Source organism: Boleophthalmus pectinirostris, unplaced genomic scaffold (assembly GCF_026225935.1).
Source record: "Boleophthalmus pectinirostris isolate CB_2022bp ecotype Guang Dong unplaced genomic scaffold, ASM2622593v1 HiC_scaffold_20, whole genome shotgun sequence".
Taxonomy (NCBI): Eukaryota; Metazoa; Chordata; class Actinopteri; order Gobiiformes; family Gobiidae; genus Boleophthalmus; species Boleophthalmus pectinirostris.
This window is the reverse complement of record NW_026571153.1, coordinates 25,362,476-25,385,479: the sequence shown is the minus strand read 5'-3', so window position 1 is coordinate 25,385,479 and position 23,004 is coordinate 25,362,476. Positions and strand designations below refer to the sequence as shown.

General features: G+C 39.1%; 1 protein-coding gene across 2 annotated transcripts in view; it reads left to right on the top strand.

Moving 5' to 3' along the window:
- si:ch211-200p22.4 (phosphatidylinositol-binding clathrin assembly protein) overlaps positions 1 to 23,004 on the top strand; it is a 136,832-nt gene that overhangs the window by 101,637 nt on the left and 12,191 nt on the right. For both annotated transcript variants that reach the window (XM_020917738.2, XM_055156276.1), the window contains exons 11-14: positions 6,176 to 6,309; positions 9,978 to 10,060; positions 18,103 to 18,210; positions 22,812 to 22,955. In XM_020917738.2, the coding sequence (XP_020773397.2) occupies positions 6,176 to 6,309; positions 9,978 to 10,060; positions 18,103 to 18,210; positions 22,812 to 22,955 (469 nt within the window). The remainder of the gene's footprint in view (positions 1 to 6,175; positions 6,310 to 9,977; positions 10,061 to 18,102; positions 18,211 to 22,811; positions 22,956 to 23,004) is intronic.

Genomic DNA, 23,004 nt, shown 5'->3' with positions numbered 1-23,004 from the left:
CACTGCAAATCTGCATTTTAACGATATTAATTTTAGCTTCCCTCATCGGTATGAAATATAATTGGTCTGTAGAATGTGGTGATGTCATCTGAAGCACAGCAGTATAATCACTGGACCTTATTTACAAGGGATCTCAGAAATGACAGGTCTATTTTCATGAGTTTTCCAGTTCCATCTGTTCATTATTTTTTTCACTTTTTGTCATGGTGACCAATTAACCATGTAGAGTGTGACTGACATGTGGCTGTTTACCGTGCGTATGCTAATCTTAGCATTTTAGCAGACTACCGTTAGCAATAACAAGTACCATGTTATTTGTTTACTAAATTCTGACCTTTTTTCAAATACAGTTTTCCCACAAACAAAGAAGATGCCACATATTCCTACCATGTTATTAGCTGGTTTATCTCATTTGTATTCATTGGCTTGTGTTTTTATTTACTACTGTTACAGCTACTATTATTATTACTTATACTTTCTCAAAATAAGTCTCTATGAAACCTTTTAACCAAGTTGAGAACAGCAATATTTGGTGGATTATCAGCTTCCTGCTTGTCTCGATGATGAATATTACAAGTTTGTGTGCAGTATTCCTCAGCATGGCATTAAAGGTATCTGTGTGATTTTCAACTTTAAATTGCAGTACTTTCTTTCATTTTCCATGTAGTCTTATATGTGTGCAGTCCCTCAGAGGTCCAGGTAGATTCCATAGTGGTCGATGGGCATATACAGTACTAGTCTATGTGCTCTTCTACTTGTTCTGATACAGCTCATTCTAAAGCTATTCAGGAAAGGTTCATTTCTGTCCTGTGAATGTGGCGTTTGTAGTATCGATACCTGCTCTAATGAGTATCTAGTTTCGATACTAGTTTTAGCATTGATTAGTGTCGGTTTTCAATACTTTTGACATGTGGACGTATAAGCCTATATAGCTTGTGCCAGTGTTTTTTAGTGTTTTTTTTTTTTCTGGATTTGATTGGATTTTTAGCATTGCCAGGTCCAGTGATTACCTCTGGGTTAGTTACAAAGCAAAGCAGAGATAAAATATTTAACAGAGTGACAAACAGCTCGTCAGGGTCACGGGGTCAAACATGTTACTCTCTGGTCCAGATGTCGGCTCCCTCTGCTATCCGTATGGGGTCGTTGTGCGCACAGACACACACACACACAGACACACAGTAAGAACAGAGCCCATTTGTTTAACACAGTCTGGATACAAATGAACAAGACACATGTCAAACAGACAAGTGTCATAGTCTGAAATACTTAACAGGGAAGTAGTAGTAGTAGTAGTATTGGTGGTAGTATTAGTGGTGGTAGTATTAGTAGTAGTAGTAGTGGCGGTAGTGGCAGTAGTAGTGGTAGTAGTGGTAGTAGTGGTGGTAGCGGTGGCAGTAGTAGTGGTGGTAGTATTAGTAGTAGTAGTGGCGGTAGTGGCAGTAGTAGTAGTAGCAGTGGCACAAGTGGCAGTAGTGGTAGTAGTAGTAGTAGTAGTAGTGGCAGTAGTAGAAGTAGTAGTAGTAGTGGTAGTAGTAGTAGCAGCAGTGGCAGTAGTAGTAGTAGTAGTAGTAGTAGTAGTAGTAGTAGTAGCAGTAGTAGCAGCAGTAGTAGCAGCAGTGGCAGTAGTAGTAGTAGCAGCAGTGGTAGTAGTAGTAGTAGTAGCAGCAGTGGTAGTAGTAGTAGTAGCAGTGTTAGTAGTAGTAGTAGCAACAGTGGCAGTAGTAGTAGTAGAAGTAGCAGTGGTAGTAGTAGTAGTAGCAGTGTTAGTAGTAGTAGCAGTGGTAGTAGTAGTAGTAGCAGTGTTAGTAGTAGTAGCAGTGTTAGTAGTAGTAGTAGTAGAAGTAGCAGTGGTAGTAGTAGTAGTAGCAGCAGTGGTAGTAGTAGTAGTGGTAGTAGCAGTAGTAGTAGTAGCAGCAGTGTAGTAGTAGTAGTAGTAGTAGTAGTAGTAGTAGCAGCAGTGGTAGTAGTAGTAGTAGTAGTAGCAGCAGTGGTAGTAGTAGTAGTAGTAGCAGTGGCAGTAGTAGTAGTAGTAGTACATTGTAGAACCCCTTGTAGTTTAAACTGAGCTGCAGAGAGGTCAAAGATCTATGGTGGAGTTTATTGTGTAACTGTCAGATTGCAGATTTGTTGACCTGCTGTATTATTAATATCTGCTATCCATCTTCTCTGTCAGTATAAATAAATAAAGGTGAAATGATTTTCTCACAATAGCTTCACAAAGTGGTGCCATTATTCAACCCCAAAGATGTCATTGTCATCAGTTTAAAGGATTTTAAAACATCAGATTAATATGACAAGTTTGTGGAGCCAATCCCAAACAAATAATGAGAAGGTTCAACATTTGTGGATCATAAATTTCTTTCAAATACAGTGAATCTACCATAGAGTGACACAGGCCCCTGCCCTGCATCTGAGATTATGCCATTATGCAATTCTAGGACGTGAACGCAGCCTATTCTATTCATTTTTCACGTACTGATGCTTTGTGGTGTGATCAAACTGTGTTCTGCATGTATGTCTATGGAGGGATGTTGAGCAGTTACCATGGTGTCACAATACACACAGTAGCAAGCACTGCCACAGAAGTTTCAAGATAATTCTGAAAATTACAACACTTTTTCATGAGTGTGATCCGTATGAGCGTTCATGGTCTTGTTTAGGAGTCCTGTTTGAGCTCTTTCTGATCAGATTGTGTCAAAATAAAGCTCAGATTAAAGTCTAACAAAACCTCAGACAGAGCAGTGCTTCTAGTTAGCATCACACCACCAAGAAAAGTTGAAGACATCAGCTGCAAAGTATTAATACTCCATAAACGCACCCAGCTTTTCTCTTTACCACATATCGTCTTCTCTGGCCCATGTTTAAGCAGGTATCCGTCTGCATTACCATCTCCTCTGAGGCCCTTGCCCTCCCTGCTCCTCTCCTGTTTGTAAATTGCCCTGGTTCTCTTTAAGCATTCTGTCTCGTGAATTTAAAAGACCAAACAAACTTTTCTTCTCTCCACTGCACGCTCCCGCCGGACCGCCAGAGCTGCAGTGTAAAAGAAATGGGGTATTTTCAAAGCCAAATGTAATAGCGCCCAGAGGGACATAGAGTGGAGACAGAGATGTGTGTTCTGCGGGTTTGATCATGTAAAGACTTTGAGGAGGTGGAGCACAGTGGACAGCATATACACATAAACATGGATGGTTTATTTTACATTTGAATGGTCTGTCGGGGCGTTTTTGCATATACATGTACAATAAAATGTCTTTATAATAAGATGGGATAAGACACAATTGCCTCTAGACAAAACATGAGATTCTGTCCATTTTTACATCATTTTTAAAGACTATTTTCTGATCTGTTATAAAGTTGTTTCCTCATCAAAAACAAATCTGGAGTTGGGTTTTGTTTCATTCACACAAACCCTGCATATTTAGGCTGAATTCTTCTCTTAAACAAAAGCTCAGAATGTTCTGATCTACCTTGTGATGTCATGTGGTAATACAGGAAGTGGTCCACTGTGTTTTTAAACTCAGTATACCTTCACTAGAATCATTTTGGACCATTCCAGCACTGGAATTGTCTATCTCTTGCCGAACAAGAAGCAAAAGGAGCTGTTATCTTGAAAACTACTGCTTCACGACATCACAAGTTGGAACAGAGCATTTTGAGGTTTGCAGATGTGGACAGACTAATAATAAAGGATTACTCAAACATGTGTGAAAGAAACACAACTTCAGGTATGTTTTTTCATGAGGTAAAACATTATAACCTATCTTGAAGCTCACAAGAGTCAATTTTGTATAATAGGGACCTTTAATAAATAAATTGTGCAGTTCAGATCACACTTTTGGCTTCACTTTTTCACACTGACTCCACTGGACTGATTAATCGACTGAACGACTAAAGGTATACAGCCCAAGATTTTTCAAACTCAAGGGAATACATCTTGTACGGCTCCCGCTGATCTAGCAGAAAGTGTGTATTTTCTTACAGTTTTTAGGTTTTAAGCATGACACCAAACATTAATTTAGCTATATATAGCTATATATATTTCCTGCATGGTAGCATGTCATTGGCTGCAGTTGTAGTGTTTATAGTGAACTTTGTGTAGTAGTAGTAGTAGTAGTAGTAGCAGCAGCAGCAGCAGTAGCAGTAGCAGTAGTAATATCATCAGCTGTAGTAGCAGAAGTAATTGCAGCAGCAGTAATAGTAGTAGCAGTGGTATAGCAGTAGTAGCAGTAATAATAGCAGTAGTAGCAGTAGTATAGCAGTAGTAGTAGCAGTAGCAGCAATAGTAGTAATAGCAGCAATAGGAGTAGTAGTAGCAGTAGTATCAAACCTGTGTGAACCAAAATACGATTGACTTCTCATCTTTACACTTTTCAGCTCCCTAGTGAGCGCTCTCGTCTGTCCCTCCAAAGCTGTTCTATCTCTGTTTATGTTTCAGTCATTACAAATACGTAAAAGCATCATAATTATCTTGTTTAGTAATCAGACTTATGACACAACCTCGTGCTCCGCTATTGTGGTGAGACCAACATCTGTATTTACACAACAGCTCAGAGGGAAGTGTTTTTCCCACCGCTTGAGTCGACAGTGAACGCCTCTAATGTTAAATGCCTGGCTCCCAATAGTCTTCCCCAAACCCCAAATAGTGTTTTTCTGTGATAGTTTAGTGATGGAGAAAGAGGAGATTACACTGGCTTTGTTTACACGCACCAAAATCTGATCATTATCTGATTTAGACTGGGACTTACACTTAGACATAGACAAACTTTATTGATCCACAAGGGAAATTATTTGAACACTGTAGCTCACAGCATATTATAATAATGAAGATAAATTGAATTATAAATTATAAATAAGTAACAGAAATAGCAAGAGACTGATGCCAAATTTGTGGAGTTATCAGATTACAGCAATTGTCTCATCAACATTCTCTGGAGGTGTGACACTAACTGTAAGTGCTTTGAAGCTCTGGTACTCAAGTTAGACTTTAATCAGAATTTTGTTTTAATTACAACAGGAAAGAAGATTACGGTCACAAGCTACCTAGCATTATCACTGATTTTGTTGAAAATCAAATTCCTAAACAGGACTATGAACACTTGTACTGATCACAGGCTCCTGAAAATGTGCTGAATCCTTTGTCTTCAACACAGAAAACTCAATTTCCACACAAGGAAAGCGTTTTTTCTGACAGTTTAATCCCTCATTTAACAAAATCCATTCCAGTCCAATCCACTTTATCTCTATAGCACATATTATAAACATGACAGTTTCCAAAGTGCTGCACAGACAAATTAATACAATAAAAGACAGTAAATCATTAATAAAAACAATAAATAAAAATAAAATAAATAACATGTAATTAAATTAAATAACATAAAATAAAATAAAATAACATAAAATTAAAATTAAAATTAAAAAATACAATCAAATAAAATGAAATTAAAAGACACAGAGGACCACACATCACACAACTTATGCAGTGATAAAAGCCACAGAGTAAAAGTGGGTCTTAATACAAGACTTAAAACACTCCACTGTGGGAGCTGTTGGGACATGGGGGGGCAGAGTGTTTCAGAGCTTAGGGCCGACCACAGAGAAGACCCCTGTCCCCCCGGTTTTAAATCTCGTCTTTTAAGCACCACGAGCTGGAGGGCCTGCTGTTGTCATTTATAAAGGTGTTATCATTTATTTTTCTATTGGTTTAATTATAACCTTTGTACAATTTAGACCGATTTTGGCCCTTGTTAACATTATGGTTGCTTAGTTACAGTCATGCAATTACCTCTATCACATCTGCTGCCCATGTCCAAACAGGAAGTAAAATTATAAACGTATTTTTTAGAAAAATTGGAAATGATGATGATGTCAACTGTGTCTTACTCAGTGAGTAGTATAACTTGTCATGTGCACTTTACATTACAAAAATATTCCAGAAACTACTTAACTACTAAAGGTTTGTGATTGCAGATTTGTTGACCTGGTTTATGGTTAATTTCTCAACCACTGGGTCTATCCACAAGACTCAAAAGTCCAGTTTTCTGTGTCAAAATAAACAAACAAACGTGAAATTATTTTATCACAGTAGCTTCAGAAAGTGGTGCCATTGTTCAACCCCAAAGACGTGATTGTTGATAAAAAAAAAAACTTAAGATGACATGTTGTTTGTGTGTTCCAGGATCAGCGCCTGAAGGAGATCGGGGCCCACACTCCCCCCTCCGCCTCCCCCAGCTCTGCCTCCATCAGCAGCTTCAACAACAACCACGTCGCCCCCTCCCCGGAGCTCTTCACCTCCACGCTCAATGCTAACAGGTACTTGATGCTTTCTGTAATTACTGCAATCATCATCATCATTTTGGTCTTAAAATATACATATTAACCTGCTCTACATGATCCTGGTGTTTTTATTTCACTAATTTGTCCATAAATCAATTCCTAGTCCTAATATTTAACTCTGCCTCAAATTTGCACCTATAACTGCAGGCCCTGTGAGCTTCATTTGACTGGAGCCGAATGCTGTGGGTGATGTCACACTCTCTTAGTCCACTTGTTTATGCAGTCTATGGTGCTAGCTCAGGATCGTCTTAAGAATGAAAGAAGGGTTATGCAATTCTTAACACATGACATTGAGATCACCGTGTTACAATGTTTGTTTGCTTTGAAAATGCTATAGCTGCCACTCTTTGCTCTCATGTTAAGTCACTCCCCCTTCAGAGCAACACAATGCGTCCTGCTAATGAAACTACTGCACATCACACCAAGTTTTAATGTATTGTTCTGGATAATTTTTTGTATATTTATGGAGAATTTTCATTTCAGAGCATAAGTGACGTAGGCTTGTGGGCGGAGCCTTGTACAGTCTTGTACTGATAACCATAAGGAGGGTTCAAATAGGGCTGGGGAGACATTGCAAGATTACTGTATTTTTCAGACTATAAAACGCACTTAAAATCCCCTAATTTTCTCAAAAATTGACAGTGCGCCTTATAATCTGGTGCGCCTTACCTCGAACCCATTTTCACATATAATCCACTGAATGTTGTTCTTCAGTCCAACAGACACTGACCATATGAGCACACAAGGAGCGAGGCTGTTTTTTATATCGCTTATAGTTTTTGCAAATAAGCCATGTGGTTTTAAGTTTCGTTTCTGTAAAAAATAAACAAATGTGAGAAAACCTGCATTAAACACATTATTACTCAATGTGTATTTGAGTAGTCCTCATAGGAAATAAAAAAAACTAACTTAAATTATCCACCCACATTCACATTCATAATAGACATTCACCAAGACAGGGAGGCAACGCCGGGCGAATTACACCACGATCTGCTAATGGATTGTGGATGCCTGGGCTGAGGGATCAGTCTCAAGTGTCATTCATTTGTTTCACTTAATGCGCCTTATAATCTGGTGCGCATTATGTTTGAAAATAAATGAGAGAATTCAACATTACTGATATTGCCCCTTATAATCCAGTTCACTTTATAGTCCGAAAAATATGGTACTACTATAGTATAAAACTACTTCAGGCATGTTTTTCATGAGGAAACAACATTTAACATGCAAGAAACTATGCAAAATTGACTTTAAAGATTTCTTAGAGTGGGTTCTCTTAATATATAGTAATGATGGTGTCTTATATTACATTATTTATTGATACTTTGCAGTGGCATCATGCTGGAGAAGAAGCTGCAAAGTATCAACTGAATATACTAAATACCTTGTCCCCATGTAAAACTGAGTTAATCCCTTAACAACTAGCAACAATATAAAACACTATAGTTACCTTTAAGTCTTTGTAATGTGAATTGAACCAGACCAACAGTAAATAATTACATTGAAAACCTTCTAAATGTTATTAATCACACAGAGTTTCGCACAGAGCAGCCTCTGTAATCGACTTTCCTTTATTTACTCTGGATAATCCCACACGATTTACCCTTCGTCTGCTCCTCTCTGCTCCCTCCAAGTTTTACAGCCAAACAGAGCCTCGCGATTCATCTCCCTCTCCACAAATGAACAGTTTTAGTGGTGACTCCGGCTTTTTATGCTTCATAGATTAAATATTTATGCCCTCTCCCCATCCGTCTCTTTCGATCACCTCTTCCTTCACTCGCTGTCTTCACCGCGATGTAAAATTCACGCTTTTACTCCCCTGGTTTGGTCCCTCTTGTAGCTTTGATTTTCGATGCATTCTTCTCTGAATTCCCCTTGCATTCCCTGCTCCAATGATTAGTGGTACAGGGGTTAGAACTCTCACCTCACAACAAAAAGGTCCTAGAGGGGGCTTTCTGTGTGGAGTTCGCGTGTTTTCCCTGTTACCGCTATTTTTGAAAGAAATCTGCAGACTTATGATCCACAAATGTTGAACCTTCTCATTATTTGTTTGGGATCGGCTCCACAAATTTGTCGTATTAATCTGATGTTTTAAAGTCCTTTCCACTGACAACAATCGCGTCTTTGGGGTTGAATAATGGCACCACTTTCTGAAGCTATTGTGCAAAAATAATTTCACTTTTGTATTTATTCTGACAGAGAAGACAGTGAACATTGAGCCTGTTTTTGTTTCATGTGGATAGACCCAGTAATGACAGAAATACAAACCATAAACCAAGTCAACAAATCTGCAATCTGTTCAACATGGTTCAACATTTGTGAATTTACCTACCTTTTAGATATTTCATTGGAAAATACCATTAATGAAGAAATCTGACTCTTGCCCCCATCTGGGAATATGGCATCATCACATTTTAGAATCTGAAAACCAAACGTGTATGGAAGTTAATTTTGTCTCAAAGGACAACAACATCAGTCATTTTTAAGGTCCCGTATTACATATAATTGACTCTAATGAGCTTTTAGTCACGTTAGAATGCTGTTACCACCTCAAAAATATACCTGGAGTTGTGTTTTGTTTCATTCACACATGTTTGAGTAATTCTGGTTTATTAGTCTACATCTCAAAAACTCAAAATGCTCTGTTCCACCTTGTGATGATGTCATGAAGTGGTAGTTTTCAAGTTAACAGCTACCGTATTTTCCGCACTATTAGGCGCTCTGCATTATAAATCATTAAATGGTCTATTTTCAAACTTTTTTCACAAATAAACCACACCAGACTTTAAACAAAACACAACAGTTAGATGGGTCAGTGGGACTTTGTTTGGCGCGTTCACAGTGACTCTGGGCTTTGTTCAGTTGTGGTGTGTAGGGAGGGTGCTGTCTGGGACCGCTGGATTGTCGGCGTGTTCGCAGTGACTCAGTAGTTCAGTTGTGTCTAGAAGTGGCACATTGCACTCGCTTTTTTTGGTCCATTCCTCGTTGGCGTGGAGTGATGAGTGTGGCTGTGGATGTTTTTGGCTGCACGGTCGCTGTCTGCTCCGTGTGTGTTTGCGTGTTCTGCGGGTGGTGCGCCTTTGTAGTTTACTGAAGTCGTGCTGGGACACCGAGTGGATTCGTGTATAGTGCGCTCTGGATTGTGGGGCACGCAGTCGTTTTTTGATGGGTTGGAGGCTTAAGAGCATGTCCAATGGTGCAAAAAATATGGTACCTTTTCCTTTTAGTTCAGTAGAGATTGTCGAGCACTTGGAGCATTTCCTGTATTACCACAAGCCAAGAGTGTTTTGAGTTTGAGAAAAGAACTCAGTCTAAATATGCAGGGTTTGTGTGTTAAACATTTGTGTGAATGAAGTAAAACACAAATCTAGGTTGTTGCCCTGATGAAGACCATCTTGCTGCTCGAAACACATTGGCATCCCTCCATGTAATAAAGGACTTTTAATATATTCAGCTGGTGTTCCTCAGGTTTGTACCTTGCCCACTTCTACATTTTCAGTAAGGGCTACATTCTGTTAAGACAACTTTAGATTTGTTTGTGATGAGGAAACAACATTATAACACAGATCGGAAAATAATGTAATATGAACCCTTTAACTCTGTCTTTTCTCTCATCATTTCTTATTTTTTGTTTTGTTTTGCAGCGTTCCCGCTCTGAACAGCGACCTGTTTGACCTCCAGCCAACCTTCATCCCTGCGGTCCACAACACCAACAGTGCCTGGGGAGGTACGGCTCTCTCCACACGATACTTACCTAACTATAATATACTATACTTTACTACACTAACTATACTACTGTACACTATACTACACTATATTATACTATAGTATACTTATTTATTGTTATGAGCAAGAAAGATACACACATCTTGTAGGGTCTAAATGAGACTGCTCTGTGCTGTCTGTGTCTCAGTAGAAAACGTTTTTTTGACTGCGAATCAGGAAGTAAAGCTGGTGCAGTGTTAGCATGCTAGTTACTGTCACAGCCTCAGAGAGTTGTGATATGTGCTTATAAACTCATCGTGGTGAATAATTAGGATACTCTGAATGCATAAGGTAAGTGAGGACAACTGCAAAAACTTTTAAAATGATCTAATTCTACTTTTCATGTTTTTAAGATGGTAAAAATCTGAATGACTTTAGAACACACACATTTTAAACTTTTTTTTTATTTTTTAATAAGCGTACAGTCCATAGCAAACTTATTTTTCATTTGAATTGTCATGGCAACCAAAAGTGTAAATTTGAATAGTAAAATCTGACATCCCTTATGCTGATGATTGTTTTGTTGCCTTCACTGTAAATCTGTGCATTGTTCTATGGTAAAACTGTCATGTTTTACACAGACTGTAAAATGTGTAGCTCTGAAATGTCATAAATCCTGGTGCACACATTTGACTCAATAACATGTTTTATATAATGAGGAAATGTCAGCCTCTCCTGCTCTTGTCTCCTACTCATAAACTGTATAAAAGAACTGAGTAGTGACCTCACCCATAGCATTCAGCTCCAGTCAAATGAACCCAATCGAGGCTAGGTGTTAGAGCAGCTAATTTGGTGCTGAGATCCATATTTGGATTTCCGAGCTCAAAACTGAAGAGCCAGTCAGGAGCGAGGGTGTTGAAGGTATTAAACAACGCTGTCAATCAAACGGTCTGTTATTAATGTTCATATGTTGATTTAGAGGTAAAATAGTGAATTCCAGGATCATGCAGAGAGTACAAATATTTTAAAGTCAAAATGAGGAGACTGACAGCAGCAGTTATAGAGAGAGGTGAGACAGTTTTTCAATAGAAAGTGAATTGGAGTCGATGAAGCTGAATCGCACCACTGCTCACTTTCTATTTGGAACGCGGCGGCTAGCGGGTTAGCTTTGTCCATTTATGCAATCTATGCTCCTGTCTCCTGTTTGTCAGACTGTGGCAGAGGCAGAAAATGCTGATCTAATGAGGAAAGTACAGATGAGAAGAGATGTGTCTGTGGGGGAATCAAGTTTAACAAAACAGACAGTTAAAGGAAGACAAGTTTGTCTCACTCTCAGTATGTGGACGGACCGTGTCTCATGTATAAACTCAGAACTTCCATTATGTTTAACACACAATCCTGCATATTTAGGCTGAGTTCTTGTCTAAAACAGAAAACACTTGCTTTTTAGAATCATTTGGAAAAGTTTAGCCCAGGAATTGCCAATCTCTTCTGAACTAAAGGTAAAAAGCAGCTGTTAACTTGAAAACTACCTCTTCCTGACATCACAAGATGGAACAGGGAAGACAAGTTTTTCTTATTCTCAGTATATGGACAGACCAGCCAAGACCAATCCCAAGACCAGGATTCACTCACTGTGCTGCAGAGGCTGCACTAGCACTGATTCAGGATTGACTGCAGGTGCTGGGGTTTAGGTAGTGACTATTTATATCAGGGACAGACATTTTAGCTTTAAACACACTGGATTTCAGCATTGAAACTGGCAACCCAAATGAGAGACTCATGTGAGGCTCATTCTGCTTTCTGATTGGATAATCGTCTTGAACCAAAACCAAATTCCAATTGTTATAAAAGCTATATTTGATTTGAAATGTTTACCTCATATGTGGGGACAGATTTAGGACAAGTTTATGAAATCAAAATCAAAATCTTACATACAATTCCTTTAAAGGTCCACTGTGTAACTTTTTAGTTGGGGCTCCATCACCTTCTTGTTTCTACAGATATGCCAATGCTCTGCTTAGAATGTTCCACAGTATGACATTAAACAGCTCTACTTTACATTTATTCAATCACAGGTAGTGTTATTGCTCAAAAATACCTAGAATAACAGGCATTCTGACTGTGAGCGGGGTCGCCTCTCCACAGATCTGACCTGTAATTTTGGTCTAGTTTGGTCTCCATGACGATAGAAAGCTTTAATGCCATACTGTGAAATGTTCCAGACAAAGCTATAACATAACCATGGAGACAAGTATCTGACAGACCCTCCACCAGAAAAGTTACTCAGTTCACCTTTAAATATATCAGTATTTTTGTATTAATACTGAAGAAATCACAGGCAAGAACAAGAACAAGAACCTGTTAATATGAATTGTTTGGCATTTGGCAAGACTTCAAAACTATGGTCCAATTTGTGAAAACCAGGTGTGGCCAACATTTAACAGAGGGAGTGATGTTTACCAGAGAAAACAAGGATATTTTGACAATCTGTGGCTGTACTTTAAAATTCAGTGTTTTAAATCGGTCTGATCAATGCAGCAGCACACGCTCAAATCAATGTTTACTTCCCTCTGGCCAAAGAATATTAAGGCGTATGGAGGTATTAAAATAAACTTTGATCAAATATGTGAGATTCCTTTTTGGAATTTTAAAATCTGATTAAAAACAAGAAATAATCCATCATTTCTTGCGTCATTGTCAAATTTGCGTCACCTGAATACGAGAGTTCTCTAAAGTTTGAGTTTGATATTACACTGTTTCCTGATCAGTGTTATAATGTTTCCTCATCACAAACAGACCTGGAGTTGTGTTTTGTTTCATTCACACGTTTAACACACAAACCCTGCATATTTAGGCTGAGTTCTTCTCTCAAACAGAAAGCATTTTGTTCCAATTTGTGTGTCATGTGGTGATACAGGAAGTGCTCCACTGTGTTTTTAAACTCCATACACCTTCACTAGAATCATTTGGATGATTTCAGACATTTTTCATACATATACAAAAGCAGGATACAAAACTATATACTAGAACTTCACAAACCTGATGCGATGTGCTAGTTTCATTAGCGAGATGCACACTAAAACCTGACACACAACATACTATATATTTTTTATGAGATTAATATTTTTTGGCATGATCCCTGAGGAAATAAATACAGCTCTGGAAAAAAAAAAAAAAAGAGTCCACTGCAAAATTATCAGTTTCTTCGATTTTATTACTTACAGGTATTTGTTTGAGCAGAATGAACATTTTTGTTTCATTCTATAAACTACTCACAACATTTCTCCCAAATTCCAAATAAAAATACAGTTATTTAGAGCATGCATTTGCAGAAAATGACAAATGTTCAAAATAACAAAAAGATGCAATGTTTTCAGACTTCAAACAATGCGAAGATCATATTAATTTTAAAACAACAATACTAATGTTTTAACTTAGGAAGAGTTCAGAAATCAGTATCTGGTGGAATAACCCTGATGACCATTCATCTTTCTCTTGATCACATTCCAGAGGTTTTCAGTGGGGTTTAGGTCTGGAGATTGGGCTGGCTATGAGAGGATCTTGATCTGGTGGTCCTTCATCTACACATTGATTGACCTAGCTGTTTGGCATGGAGCATTGTCCTGCTGTAAAAAACAATCCTCAGAGTTGGGGAACATTGTCAGAGCAGAAGGAAGCAAGGTCTCTTAATTTTTTCCAGAGCTGTAAATTCAGAATTAAGAGGAGGTGGCGTTATCATACTCCCAGACGGGGGCAAGAGCCACTTTTCCCTATTGATTAGATTGTACTTTACCATGAACTATCCAAAAGATAAATTCACAAATGTTGAACCTGATCATTTCTATTAGTGACTAGACCCCAGAACTCAAAAAATCAAGAATCTGCATTTTAACAATATTCATTTCAACTGCCTGCGTCTGTTTTAAAGTGCATTGTGTAACTTTTCTGGTGGAGGATCCATCAAATGCTTTTTTCCATAAAGATGTTATTGCTTTGATTGGAATGTTTCACAATAATGCTTTCTGTCTTCATGAAGACCAAACCAGACCAAGTTACAGGTCAGATCTGTGGAGAGGCGACCCTGCTCAGTCAGAAAGCCTGTTTTTCTAGGTATTTTTGAGCTACACAACCAGCTGTAATTTATTAATGTAAAATAGATTAACTTTCCAGGCAGAGCAATGACATCTCCATAGAAACAAGCAGATGATGGACTCTCAACCAAAAAGTTACACAGTGCACCTTTAAATAGAGTGACAGTAGCTCAGTCGGTAGGGTGTTTGTCCACTGATTTGAAGGTTGGCGGTTTTAATTCCGCTCTCGACATAAACATCATTGGTTGAGCGTTCAGATCCAGTTGTTCACTGGTTGGCTGGTATGATTCCAGCTCCCACAGATGAATACTGTCATTGTGTCCTTGGGCAAGACACTTAACCCACCTCGCCCTCACTGTCTGCGTACACTGGTGTGTGAATGGGTGAGTGGTTTCTTGTTGTAAAGCACTTTGAGAGCCTTGAAGGTGAAAAAGCTCTGTATAAAAATTTGACAATTTACTATATTCTTGGCCTATAGAATGTTGTGATGTCATCTGAAACACAGCAGTATCCACCGGACCATCTGACTCCTCTGATTCGAACACGAACACTGATTTTTGCATTTTTTCTTTTTCCCTTCTGTGAAATCATCTGTTTATTCTTCTCCTCTTTTCTGGAAATCCTGTTTTCTGAATAATGGCTGTGATATTTGTGAGTGCTGTGTCATTTCGGGCCTATTCTTATTCTGAGGAGGAGACGCAGTGAAGGCAGCCCCCCTCTGAGCCCCATCCTCCGAACAATATAAAAGACCGTGCACTCTGAATTAGACCTGCAAAAAATATATAACAAAAGTATATTACTTGGTGCAGTAATCAGTATCACAACAAATGAATAATGTTTTAATCACACTAAGGTTCTCCATCTGACAGAAATGTGCTGCTTTTCATGAAAATGAAAGACAGGTTTAATTTTATTTTCCTTAGTAAAATTTAAAATAACCTTGACTTAAAGGTGCACTGTGTAACTTTTCGGTTGGTGGTCCGTCACCTGTTTGTTTCTATGAATATCATTGCTCTGCCTGGAATGTTCCACAGTAGGACATTAAACAGCTCTGCCTTACATTTATTCAATTACAGGTGGTTTTATAGCTCAAAAATACCTAGAAAAATACATCTGACCTGTAACTTCTTAGTCTACTTTGGTCTCCATGAAGATATTTAAATATTTAATGCCATACCAGAAAAGCATTTGCCTGACCCGGGATCAGAAAATTTACACAATGCACCTTTAATCTTGGTTTTGTCTGTTAAAGAACATAAATTATGCGTAATTGACTTCTTTGAGCTTTTTACCATGTTATGATATTGTTCCCTCATCAAAAATATACCTGGAGCTGTATTTTTTCATTATTATACTTGATGAAATTCCCAATTTTTTTACATAAGAGGTAAAACTTCGGAGGTTATCTACTCTGTTTAAAAGTAGGCCTATTCTGCTAAATCAACTTTTCAGAGATTTTAACTATATTTTAATTGTTTCCTCTCACCCTTTACTCACCTGCAGTTGTATTTGGAGTGATTCGTGCATGTTTAAGCATTTTTAATCACTTATTTTCCAGACGCCATATTGCAGATCAGCTTTATCACCGTCTCTGGCACACACCCAGAGCTCCACTTACTTTCTCCAATTTTATTTTTGATACACGTAGGTTTCGGCAGCGTTGCGTAGTCATTTTGGTACAAATGAAAAGAAACATCTGCCTCTCTGTGTTGTGATGACGTTTACACCGACGTCAGCTCCAATTGGGCACCACAGTTTTCCAACGCAGAAGTCGGCGGAATTGTTTCTTTTATTAAATTGTTTTAGATCAATATTGCAATTAAAATGTCAATATTATAACAGGATGATCCAGGGGTGTCAGATTATAACTCTATGGCAGAAACAAGTACAATAGGTCTTCACAGGCACATATAAATGAAGACACATATAAATGAAATGATTGTGTAAAAATTTGTCACAGCCACATCACAATCTTTCACAAAATGACACAGCGCTACCGTGAATCTACATTTGCTCCTCTCCGTGTTTTCAATCCCAAGTTACTAAGCAACAACAAAACAGCAGCGAAGTGTCTCTGTAACATCTGTGAGTCTGAGAAAAAGGATTAGAGCACGGGGGCGGTGAAGTCCTCCCCACACCGGTGTACAACATTATTCTGCATCTCTACACAGAAGGAAAAAACAACTTTATGTAATGTATGGATTACAACTGAGAAGCAACGCTAACGAATCAAAATCACTATTTGAAATGGTGCAGAATGATAATAATAATAATAATAAGCTGCTAACCTTGTAGTTTCGAACTCTACAAACATGTTCTGAAATGCATGGGATTCTTGGATTAGTTTAAAGGGCAGCTGACAGTTGCTGAGTTGTTAAAGTGCCTGTCCCCTGATCCGAAGGTTGGCTGTTCAAATCCCACTCTTGACATATGAATGCTGTTGTGGTTGTTGTTGTGTCCTTGGGCAAGACACTTAACCCCTCTCGCCTCCAGTGTGTTTGTACACTTGTGTATGAGTGTGTGTATGAATAGGTGAGTGGTTCCTTGATGTAAAGTGCTTTGAGTGAAGAGAAGGTTGAAAAGTGCTATATGAATGTGACCATTTCACTACAAGGACCATCAGGGTGGGGGCACCGTCTCCAGTCCACAATGGTCACCAGGGACGGGAGGAAGGTTTGTCGAGAGCTGACACAGGCGGTGTTGTCAGGATGGCCGTATAAATAGGGCTTCTGAGTAACTGGAGGTGTGGTTGAGATAAGCTGTGGTTGCCTGGAGTGGAGGTTGAGGTGTGGTCTAGCTCCTGAATCGTAGTTAATCAGATTAACTCCACATAAAGTTCAGATTTCAGTCTTCTCTCAAATAATTTTAGTAAAAGTGGGGATATTTATTTATTTATTTATTATTTTTAAGATTTTTAACATGTTATAATGTTGTTCTCTTATCACAAACATGCCTTAGGAGATTTTAAGATTAAGATTTCAGTGATTTGTCCTGGGCCCTATTCAAACATACCCTGATTCATCAGATGGTTTCACTTTCTTGGAAACAGTCTAATCTCGCAGTATTAGGATTCATTCGCTGGACGGTAGGTGGGTACTTTTTTATTTAACCAATCTCTGCTATTTGGTCATGACTTATGTAATGCGCCAAATCCCATGGGAAGAAGGCCTTCAAATCCTCAATCTCAGGTATCGTTGCCAAAACAGAATGTATGTCTTCATCTACATCCATCTCGACTGCTTTGTTTACTGTTGTGCTGTACCACAAAAGGGACCCAGACAGACGCTTGAGTTTGAGGTCATGGCTTCACAGCTCTTCACTGATTGGTCAGTGCACGGTCTACAACTTCCAGGGTTCTTGCAAACCATCCAGTGTATTCCAATTCCTGACCTTGTCGTGGAAGAGAAATGAAATTGAGCGGAGGTACTAGTTGGCGCCAGCCTGGCTAATTGGAACCCTCCTAACTCTCAAAATTGTCCAATACTTAGCCCGGCAATTCTCCATAAATATACAAAAACTTGTTATAAAACAACAACAACCTGACAAACCTCATTAGCAAGATACACGCTGATTGAAGGGGGAGTCACTTAACACATAGAGCTAAGGAAGTGTCATAAATGAAAGTGAAATTATAAACCATGTGAATACATTGTTTTTAGAGAGTACAGCATTTTCAAGTTAGTAGTTTAACCTGGCACTCTTAGTATCTTGAAATTTTGATCATTTTGAAGGTAAATAAACATAACAAAACATAACAAAAGATAAAACTAACACACATACATAAAAAACACACACTTACAACTAAAAGGAAGGAGGCGGGGTTGTGTGTAGTACAGTTTTCTCTTTCAATCTTTTTTAATCTCTTTATATGCATTTAAGTCATACTTACCTAACTCTAACCCTTCATAAAGTTGCTTAAATTTTTGTATATTTTGTGTATCCGTATGACTGACTGTACTGCCCCCTTCAGGATTGGAGAGCCAGCCGCCCGCCCAGACCTCCACCGTAGATTTTGACGCAGTTTTTGGGAATAACTCCAGTACAACCACTAACGGAAACGGTCCCCAGACGCCAGCCGGTAACGCCATAAGATCAAACTCAAACTAAAACCTACTCTGGCTTCGCTGGCTTTGAACTAACCCTTCAGAACTATAATTACGGTGTTTTCTATTTGCTGTATTCGCTTTGCTTTTGTTTCTTTGGGTGAACTGGTGTTGATGATGTCATGATTTCAGTTGGAGTGCGGGGCCTGTATAACTCAATGGGCGATTCACTGTTTTTTGAAAGAAATCTCCAAACTTATCTGCAAAATGTTCCTGAAGCTATTGTGAAGAAAAAAAAACACTTTTGTTTATTTATACTGACAGAGAAGACTTTAAACTTTGTGTCAGTTTTTGTTTCATGTGGCTAGGCCCAGAAATTACAGACATGAACCATAAACCAGGTCAACAAATCTGCAATTTGACAGTTACACAGGAAACTCCACCATAGACTTGACCTGTCTCCAGCTCACTGTCAAATGGAATAAAACGCAAATCTTAAACCAAATCGAAACTGAAATTCTTGTGGTAAAAATACAAAATCCTGTCTCTCTGAGTTTGTCTCTTCAACAGTTTGTAACAACTTGTTTTTTGTCGTTCTCACCGCTTCCTCCGTCTGATTACTGTCTTTGTTTGCTTCTGTTTGTTGTCTGTCACGCTCCCTCTCTCCTCACTGCCACCTCTCTCTCTGGCTCTACCGCTCTCTTTCCTTTTCCTCTCTGCTCTCTTATATGTCTTTCTCTCCTCCCTCTCTCCTCTCTCTTTCATTTTCTTTCTCGCTTTCACTCTCTTCTCGCTCTCTATTCTCCTCTCTCCTCTCCCCCTTCCTCTCCTCTCTTCCTCGCTCTCCTTCTCTCTCTCTTCCTGTCTTGCTCTCCCTCTTCTATCTCTTTTTCTCTCTCTCCCTTTCTCACTCTAACTCTCTCCTCTAGTTCTCTCCATCCTTCTCTCTCTACCTCTTTCTCTCTCTCTTCTCCCTTCAACCGCCCCTCTCTCTCCCTCTCTTTCTCTCCACCCTTTTCTTCTTCCCTCTCTCTCTCCCTTTCTGTTTCCTCCCTCTCTCGCTGTATTCCTCATGTGTCCGTTCACACCTCACAAAGCAAAAATCACCCAGGCGCCTCTTCTCCATCTGTTCACAACAGCTTTACAACTTCATACAAAATTTACTCTTCACCTCTCTCCTGCCCTCCTCATCCTCCCCTCTCTCGTCCTCTCTCTCCTCTTTTTCTCTCTCTCTAGCTCTCTTCTCTCTACCCCTCCTCTTCACTTCTCTCTCTATCCTTCACTTTCTCTTTCTCCTGTCTATCTCTCTCTCTCCTCTCTCTCTGTCTCTCTCTCTCTCTCTCTCCATCTCTGTCTCTATTCGTCTCCTCTTTCTCTCGCTCTCACTGTCTCTCTATCTCTCCTCTCTCTATCTTCCTCCTCTCTTTCTCTGTCTCTATCCCTCTCTCTCCTCTGTCCCTCTGTTTTTGTCTATCTGCTCTCTCTTTCTCTCTCTCTCTCTCTCTCTCTCCCCCTCTCTCCCTCTCTCTCTCTCTCTGTCTTTCTTTTTCTCCTCTTTGTCTCTGGCACTCTCTCTCTCTCTCTCTGTCCTCTCTATCTTTGTCTCTATCTTTGTCTATTTCTCTCTTTCTCTCGCTCTCTCTCTGTCTGTCTCTCCTCTCTGTCTTTCTCTTTCTCCTCTCTTTCTCTGGCACTATCCCTCTCTCTCCCCTCTCTCTCTCTCTCTCTCCCCTCTCTCTCTTTCTCTCCTCTCTATCTTTGTCTCTATCTTTGTCTGTCCCTCTCTCCTCTCTCTTTCTCTCTCTCTCTCTCTCTCTCTCTGTCCTCTCTATCTCTGTTTCTAGCTCTGTCTATCCCGCTCTCTCCTCTCTCTCTTTTTCTGTCTCCTCTCTCTCTCTTTCTCTCTCCTCCCTCTCTCTCTCTCTCTCTCTCGCTCCCTTTCTCCATCTCTCTCCCACTTCCCTCGTTCCTCTCCATCTCTCTGGGTGAGGGAGTTTTTAACATAAAGGTCTACAGCCCGTCCTCTCTCAGTAAAAACATGTGTTTTGGAGCAGATGGAGACTTTCGAGGAAGACATTTAATTATATTTTTATGTTGAACAGCTCTGATTAAATGTCGGGTTGTTTATGTTTGTGAAATCAATGGAAAATCTAATTCTAAATCAAGATCCATCAATATCTCAAAAAAAAAAAAAAAATCATAATTTTTTTTCCCCCTATACCACCCAAGCCTGTAAAAATACCTACAGTACGAAACAAACAAACTGTCTTCCACCTTGTGATGTCATGTGGTAATATAGGAAGTGATCCATTGTGTTTTTAAACTCCATAAAAAGTAAAAAGTAACTGTTAACTTGAAAACTGCCACTTCATGACATCACAAGGTGGAATAGAGCATTTTGAGTAGGGATGTAACAATATCCAAATCTCTCAGCACGATATTTATTGCGATATTTTGGAGTGGCAAATATAATTCTACTTTTTACTACTTTTTCTACTTCTACTTTTCTACGACACTTTTTTGCTTTTAAAATACTTTGACAAGATTTTGGTGCAAATTATTACTGTCAGAATCCCAAGAATTCAAGTAAAAATCATATTTCTTCATGTTGTCTGTGCTGAAATGAATCATGGGACACGTAGTTCCCTATGTTTATTAGCTGTTCCTACTAAAGAACAATGCATTTAAGCAAAATAACTTATAATTTCATATATTCTGACAGTTCTCGATATTAGTACGAGACTTATGACAATATTTCGGTTATTGTTACATCCCTAATTTTGAGCTTTGGAGATGGAGACATAATAATAAAGGATTACTCAAACATGTGAATGAAACAAAACACAGCTCCGGGTATGTTTTTGATGATGTACCAGAATGATGACATGGCGTAAAGCTCACAAGAGTCTATTTTGTGTAATACAGGACCTTTAAGTGGGATTCTGTGTCCACTTACCTCTTTAGCTCTTAACATTGACCGCTTTGTAAGTGCTACGACATAAAATAGCCCCTCTGTCGTGCTCATATCTGCTCACGGTAATGATTTTCAGCTCCGAGCGGATAAATCAATCCCAAAGCAGAGTTCCTGAGTCAGGGAAGTCTGATGCAGTCACTGAAGATGGAATAAAGAATCTGTCAAAGCATCCAAGAGAAATGAACGCAGAAACCCAGAAACGCCGAATACAAAATCACTTTATATCTGTATTCACACCATGTCTAAAGATGTGAACGAGCAAAGTACCGTGTGTTTGACTATTCTGGGCGATTTGAATGGGCATAATTATCAAAAATGGGGAATAAGTAGGTAATTTAATGTCCTTTTTGAGAACTAAAAATGACCCTGTGTCTCCATGGGGTCTTATTCTGTGTAAAAGCTGCTAAAACCTATAGTTTAGACTACAAATATGTTCTGAAATGTCCCTGTGCGTCAGATGCCCTCCCTGTGTTTCCATGGGTTCTTTGAATGAACGCAATTTGCAAATCTTTTTAAAGTACCGTATTTTCATCCACAAATAACAAAATCTCCTGTCTTATTCTGTATAAAAAAACGTAAACCCTGTAGTTTAGATCTGTACTGTCTTGTGTTAGCTTTTCAGTTCATATTTTAGTCTTTTGGTCAATTCTTCAGGACGTGTTTAAAATGAAAACTTCGAAAATGTCCTCACTTACCTTAAACGCATTTCTGATAGACCTTGGCATATCATTGCATACGCTATGGAAATAGAGAACTGCAATGAAAATGGAAAATTTCTCCCACTCAGTCGTATTGAAGGATGTGAATGCACTGTAAAAAGAAAAAATATATATTTATAAAAGACCAATTAACACGATTTAAAACATGGCTCCACTCAGAAACACCTTTTATAACTTAATGATTGAGTCACCAATTCAAAATTCTTGCATAACTGGCCTCTCCTCACACATGCACGGCCTTTGTGGAGTTTGCTGCTTTTTCATCAAATATGAAAATGTAAGAAACTAGTACTGGAGTTTCTGATGTAAAGAAAGAACTAAACCTAGACTGAACCAGGTCTGAACCAGGTCTGAACCAGGTCTGAACCAGGACTGAACCAGTAATAAATCAGGACTAAACCAGGACTGAACCAAGACTAAATCATGATAAAACCTAGGATAAACCAGGACCAAATCAGGACTAAACCAGGACTGAGCCAGGCCTGAACCAAGGATAAACCAGGTAATAAAGCAGTGACTAAACCAGGACTGAACCAGGACTGAACCAGGTCTAAACTTGGACTAAACCAGGACCAAACCAAGGATCAAATCAAGACTGAACCAGGAATGAACCAGGACTAGACCAGAACTAGACCAGAACTAGACAGAAACCAGGTAATAAAGCAGTGACTAAACCAGGACTGAGCCAAGTCTAAACTAGGACTAAACCCAGACTAAACCAAGGATCAAACCAAGACTGAACCAGGTCTAAACCAGGACTGATTCAGGACTAAACCAGGACTAAACCAGGACTAAACCAGGATTAACCAGGACTATATAGATGGAAACACATCACAAATATATAGTCCAGATCTGTCACTGAATTACTCTGTCTGTTACTGTCTATAATCTTCCATCTCCTTGTATTGATTCTAAATACTGGTGTCCTTGTGATTTCTCGCAGGTTTCGATGCTCTGGGAGAAGTGCTGAAGCCCACCCTCCCCTCCCTCTCCGCCCCTCCGCCTCCTCCTCCCCCCATGGCCCTTCACTCCGGGGGAAAACTGTTAGCACACGACCTGGACTCTTCTCTGGCGAACCTCGTCGGCAGTGAGTGCATTTTACACACTAACTGGAGGCACTGCTCTGTCTGAAACTC